A 6,778-nucleotide genomic window follows, 5' to 3' on the forward strand; every position below is an offset into this window, starting at 1 on the left:
GGCAGTTCAAACCCACCATCTGCCTTGTGGGAGAAAGACAGCTTTCTACTCCCATAAACAGTTCCGTCTCGGACACTCACAGGCAGTTTCTGCTGTGTCCTCCCTGCTATCCAGTCACTGCCAACTCAGAGTGACCCTGTAGGGTAGGGTGGAATTGCCCGGGTGGGTTTCTGAGACTGTAATGGAGTAGAAAGCCCGATCTTTCTGCTCCCAACCTTGCAGATCCCAGCCCAATGTGTAACCTATGCCACCAGGGCGCCTACTTTGTCCTAGAAAGTCACTCGGAGCTGAGATCAGCGTGATGGTCGTGAGTCTTGTCAGTGGAATGGAGATGCAAAGCGGGGTGGGAGGGAGGTTTCTAAGAGGACTTCTTAGTCTTTCCATGTTTCTTCTCTCCTCCTGGCTAACTTTCTTTTTCTTCTTAAACTTCCTTTCCGGTGAGACAGTTTCCATTTCAGAGAGTTAGCCCTGCAGTCCACAGTCTACACAGCAGCCCAGCCCTTCCCTGCTCACTAACTTTCTAGCCCAGCCTCCAAAGAGCAAAGGAAGCAAGGGAAGTAATTAATTCCTTCCCTGTTACTGCTAGCTCTTCCTCAGACGCCGACGCCTGCCCGGGGTGGGCAGCAGCACTCCTGGGGAATTAAAGAAAGGAATGCTGACCTCCACAGCTACAACCACAGAAAGAAAGAAGTGTTCTTTGTATCCAGGTGTTTCCTTTATTTTCCTCCCAGCTTACGCCATCAAGTGTGGAGTGTGATAGTAAACAGCTTCCCCCCACTTGTTGAACTTATCGCATCAGTTTAACGTACCATAATGCCACTGTAAGAAATAGAATAATATCATAATTCTTGTCATGAGGAATTGACAGTGGTATTAGGGTGGGATGCGATTAGGATATTGGAAAATTACGAAAACAGTGATTTGGTCAGAGTGAGGAGGTGGTAGTGCACAGTTAAGATTGAATGACCTCCAATATAAGGGAGTCAAATGATGAGAGAGACTGCATTAGGAATAACAATTAATTGGCTGAGACAGATGTGGGCAACAAAATATGGAAATTTAAAAATCAAATTAAAAAGTAAGGAGTTTGACTTATTTTGAAAGGAAATGGAAAGATTTTTAATTAAGCCAAGACCATGACCAAAGCTAGGCCTTAAAAAATAAACCCATCAGTAATGTCTAGGGTGTGTGAGAATTGTGGGTAAGAATTGCCTAATTCTATTGTTATTTTTGTTTGAGGTATGATATTGAAGTAAATGTATTGGTTTTATAGAATAACATCCCTTGCAACAGGGAAAGAAAGTAGTTATTTTCTTATTGTTACCATTACCCTAAGTATTTTCTTTAATGTTTTGGAATTGCCTTCAGAACCATTATTTATGGTGGTAAATAATAAATATTTTGAATTCATCACAGCTGCTGATTTAAGACTGGCTAATGCACTTTGAAAGAGCTGCTTTTGCAAAGGCAAACGTGTTGCTTCTGCTTCCGACTGTGAATTCTGCTTTGCCTCCTGCAGCTACACAAAATTTTATGTTCATACCAGTTAGCTTCCTTTTTTACATATGAACTTGCCCGTCCGTGCGTGTGTGTGTGTGTGCATTTTATCACGTACAAGCAGTCCCTGGTTGTGAGTGAGCGTCCAATTTAAGGACTTAGAGACCACGCCTACCTGTCCATGAATGTTATGGTAACTGCAGGTGGAGCTCTTAAATCGGTGCACAGGCTTGAAGCCTTTTCTTGCAATACAGTGAACCAGATGTACTAGTCTGACTTACCTACAAATCTAGACTTAAAAATATATTTAGGAACAGATATTATTGGTAAGCCGGGGACTTCTTGTACCTATTTTTATTAAAATTGTATATTCTTCCCACGTTACAAATGTGCAAATGGTATGGATACATTTTTAAATAATGAAGTGATCTGGATTGAACCTAGTATTGCAATGAAATATACATATGTGTATAGTCATAAATTAGTTTGACATTCAGGAGGTGAAAATAGTGTAAAGCAAAATAAAGAGTTGTTTCAATAGAATTCCAGATTTCTTCCTAAACCTCCTGTGTACACTCTGTTCACAGAAAGAGTGGCACTTTGATCACTTTTTACATTCTAACTGGCGTGTCCTTCAAATGCATACAATGATAAAGGAGAATATGTGTCTATAATTTTCTTTTGAAGGAAAAAGAACGATTGAAGCAAGAGAAGCGGGACGAGAAGAGATTAAATAAGGAGCGTAAACTAGAGCAAAGAAGATTAGAACTAGAAATGGCAAAGGAACTCAAGAAGCCTAATGAAGACATGTGCTTAGCAGACCAAAAGGTAATCCATACAGCACGCCACCTGCACCATTCCTCATTCCTAACGTCCCTGTGTGCCAGGGCCGCCATCGTGAAAGCGTGCTGTTTTTAACTAGAGCCATGGGCTTCCAGTTCTGGGTTGGTACGCCTTCCCTACGTGGTCGCCAGGAACCCTTTCAAGAATTCCTGTTTTGTGTTGTGGCAATTCTGAATATAAAAGTGGAACGCTAACAAATCTTTCTGCTTTAGTTAAAAACCCTCCAAAACCCTGCAGAGAAGTGGAGCGGTGGACAGGCAGCCCGTGTTTCATTTGGTTCATCGCAGGCCTTCGGGCACAGAGAGTCTTCCTCGCCGTCCCTCACCCCACAGATATTTTTAGGAAATAGGAAATCGATAGCCTCGTTCAGGACTCAACTAATAGGAGCTGACCTTTTCCTGAGCATGTTGACCACATGTCAGACACGATGCGGTGATTGATAGGGATTCTCTCATGTGCTTACCACACTCCTGTGAAGCTGCTGCATATCTCCATTTACGGAAGAGACGAGTGAAAGACAGGGTTTAGGGAACATGTCCCAGATTACATACCTAATAACTGGCGATTTAGATCCAGTCTGTTACACTAAAAAACTCCTGGAAGTCATGTACAATTAAAGCACTACTTGTGCACTTTCTCCCCCAGAGCGCTTCACTACGTGGAAGATTGTGAAAATACCGGAAACTGATCTTGGCAACTAGCATGATTCACATTCTTTGAGTAAAAATTTACTATATTTGAGAAGATGGGGTTTGGAGAAAATTGTTTCAATAATTTAATATTCCTGATCACTTGTATCCATAGTTACTTAAATACCACATTCATTTCATTAACATGAAAGAATGATTACCCTTGATTTCAATAAGCCCTTTTCTAAGGTGTATAAAACAAAATTAATATCCTCGTAGGAATTGAATTATATTAATATTCTATTTACTCAACATAAATGCTTTTAAATAAAACTACCTTATACGTATAAGCCGATGCAATATCAGCCGAGGTACCTAATTTTGCCACAAAAACTGCATTAAAAATGTGCTGAAAGACTCGGCTTATGCTCAAGTATATAGGTAAATCTGTCTTTAAGTTGAATGTATACATACACTAGAACAGTTTGGTACAGTTCACACATAACATCAGTTAAATATTTGAATATAAATACCTTTCTGTTCATGTAAAAAAACACTGCTAGATACACTTAAATATGTTTACAGTAATTATAATACTAATTTTATGCCTGTCAGAAAGTAGCATCTATTGTTATTACATACCTCAAAATTTTAATACCTCAGGTTTTACAAGGGTTAGTTTGTAACTGTGACTTGTATGTAAACTGGATGACTATACCCAGAGATCATCTATTTATATATAAACACACTTAATAACATCATTAAAAAAAACTCATGTGGGCTGTTATAAGAGCTGTAAGAGCCCCCAGTAAAATGACTTATATAAAAAAAGAAAAGCCCAACTTCCATTGAGTCGGTTCTGACTCACGGGACCCTGTGCAGTGGTGAGGTGTTGCAGCCTGTGAGTCAGTGGTGCCATCTTCACAGGAGCAGGCACTTCACCTTTCCCCCACAGGGCAACTGATGGGGCTGAACACCGACTTTGTGGTTGGCATTCAGTGCTGATCCCAAGTGCCACTCAAAGGGAGCAAACCACCAGCCGCCCCGAGGGAGGAAAGAGGAGGGTTTCTGTTTGCATGACACGTTACCGTCTCAAACCCCAGGGGCAGTGTGGTCTGTCCGATATGGTTGCTACGAATCAGAATTGACTCGATGGCAGTGGGTTTGGTTTTATTTTAAGCAAGCTTGATTTTCTTGCATCTTTTTTTAAATTGACTTAAATCACACACACACTGTAAATAATATAAATAGCAAGGGTTAACTCTATTTTAAAACATACTTTTCTTAGTGTTAGAATGACATGGAAATTCTTATGTCTGATATTTCAGAAAGGAAAAAAACCTAAATTTAATTTTCAAATGAAACAACATTTGTATACTATCAGCTATTATATATAGTTCTGTGGTCTATATAATAGTAGGGAGGGAAAAAGGTTTTGGATCATTATTTCAGTACATGGAAGGAAGGCAACAGAATATATTTGAGCAAGCACTAATTCAGGTAAATAGAAATATTCACGTCACATTTTTTTTCCAGTCAAAATTTAAAGTACTTGTATTGAGTCCCATCCACAGGCAAAAATGTTTTAAATTTAGATTACCTAGTCACTGCGGTTTAAAAATATCTGTGGCAAACTGGCACTACACTTTAGTGATTAAAATGTTACTGTGTGAACATACTTGAGAGGTGAACATACTTAAGGAGTTAATATGTAAACATATTTCAACAGAGGCAGTTTTTAAAAAATGTTTTATATGGAAACTCATTATAAATGTCTCACTGAATACAGAGACCCCTAAGACGATGGGCTGCTTTATGACCAGTTCCAGTGCAGGATCACGGTTCTGAGTGGGTTGGCATAGTCTTTTATGTGTATCGCTCTGTCCAACGCCCCAGTTGACAGATGCACAGTGTGAGTTTTTGAGCGACAAGAAAGGTGTGAACTATAAACCAGTCTCATTAGAAGAAAGCTGAACACAAGCTGTAGGTTCCTGGTAAAATAGTGTTGAATTGTTTATTTCTTTGATGTATTTAATTTTGCTTCCATTAGGTGATATGTTTCAGCAATATGTCAACAAATTAAAACGAGTGCCCTTTTCCATTGATTTCCTTCGGCATTTATTGAATGGTTGCTTGTGTTCAGTACTGTGGGGGTAGCAGAAATACCTCCAGGGAGTTTAGCACCCAGAGAGAAAAAAGCCACGGAAAAGGGAAAGGAGGAGGTCAGCTTATTGAAATTTAGAAAAGTGGGGTTCTGTGAAGTTCTCCATTTGTATTTATCTATGCACTTATTTCATTTGCAGCCTTTGCCAGAGCTGCCTCGTATTCCAGGACTTGTTCTCTCGGGGAGTACATTTTCAGACTGTCTCATGGTGGTGCAGTTCTTACGAAACTTTGGTAAAGTTTTGGGCTTTGATGTGCATATTGATGTTCCGAGCCTGACTGTTCTGCAAGAGGGATTGCTAAATATGGGGGACAGCATGGGCGAAGTGCAAGACTTGCTTGTGAGGCTCCTCTCAGCTGCCGTATGTGATCCAGGTCTAATGACAGGATACAAGGTAAAAAAAACAAAATTTAAAAAGTAACTCAAGCACTCTTCCTATCAGTGCATTATACCTAGCTGCTGTAGCGTGTTAGCAGAAGGTTGAGTAGACGGTTCCAGTTTTTTCCACTTAATGTTTCACAAAGTTAAATGTCCATGTGCTCCTGGTTACATTTGCTACAAACTTAGGAAAAACCTGATTCCTAGGGCCTGAGGACTCTGCTTCTCTCCCTGTACACAGGACATACGCAATGGGTAGGTGACAAAACCAGGGGATTCATAATCCATAAGCCCGTTAGAAACGGGGTGCTCCTTCTGAAATCATGCGTCGTTCTCTCAGAATCACTGAAGCCAATCACAGCTCATTAGACTCTTCTACTCGGTGGATACTGGACATGTTCTAATTCATCTTCCTTCCAGTTAACAGACCCACCCCAGTCAGCTTTGCTATAGCTCATATTGTAGAGCAAAGGGCATCTGGACTCGCTTGGGGTTGTTTTGTTTTGTTTTGTTTTTCCATTTCCCCATCCATTCAGTGGACCAGGCAACCCATCAAGGCAGAAAACACCACTTTACTGGTAGTGCTTTTGAATCTCCCCATCCTGGGAAAAGCTTGGGGATAGTGTCTCTTGCCAGAGAGGTTGTGAGAATTGATTCATAACTTTTGCCGCACATGGGTATACGCACTTTTCTCCCTACCTGAGTTTCTACCAAGGCTTCAAAGAAAGAATCCCACAAAGAAGTATTTGAATGCCACCTGTTGCCTATTTTAATCTTCACTTCATCAAAAATGTGACTAAAGTCCTTGTCAGTAATATGTAATCCATATGATACCACCATTTGTAGATCTTACTGTTTCTGTGTTACACTTGAAGGGTTATGATCAATGTTGATTAAAGCCATCACATTTTTTTATAGGCCAAAACAGCTCTCGGAGATCATTTGCTAAATGTCGGTGTGAATCGAGACAATGTCTCTGAGATTCTGCAGATTTTTATGGAAGCCCACTGTGGGCAAACGGAGCTCACCGAAAGCCTGAAGACGAAAGCTTTCCAGGCTCACAGCCCAGCACAGAAAGCCTCCGCCCTGGCTTTCCTGACCAATGAGCTCGCGTGCAGCAGGAGCGTGGTGAGGTGAGTGGATGCCCAGTCTCGTCTCGTGACCCTTTTCTGGTTTTAATTTTGCCAATCACATAGTTAAATAAATCACGTATAGAAAATGTGGCGAAGAAAGCTGATGGTGCCCGGCTATCAAAAAGTATAGTGTC

General features: G+C 40.7%; 1 protein-coding gene across 11 annotated transcripts in view; it reads left to right on the forward strand.

Annotated features, from left to right (window-relative positions):
• The window catches only part of BAZ2B (bromodomain adjacent to zinc finger domain 2B), a 225,671-nt gene that overhangs the window by 184,741 nt on the left and 34,152 nt on the right, over positions 1-6,778 (forward strand). For all 11 annotated transcript variants that reach the window (XM_045299362.1, XM_045299358.1, XM_045299383.1 and 8 more), the window contains 3 exons: positions 2,185-2,325; positions 5,273-5,527; positions 6,430-6,644. In XM_045299362.1, the coding sequence (XP_045155297.1) occupies positions 2,185-2,325; positions 5,273-5,527; positions 6,430-6,644 (611 nt within the window). The remainder of the gene's footprint in view (positions 1-2,184; positions 2,326-5,272; positions 5,528-6,429; positions 6,645-6,778) is intronic.

The sequence above is a fragment of the Echinops telfairi genome, unplaced genomic scaffold, assembly GCF_000313985.2.
Source record: "Echinops telfairi isolate 266 unplaced genomic scaffold, ASM31398v2 ScPeMD7_4;HRSCAF=17, whole genome shotgun sequence".
Taxonomy (NCBI): domain Eukaryota; kingdom Metazoa; phylum Chordata; class Mammalia; order Afrosoricida; family Tenrecidae; genus Echinops; species Echinops telfairi.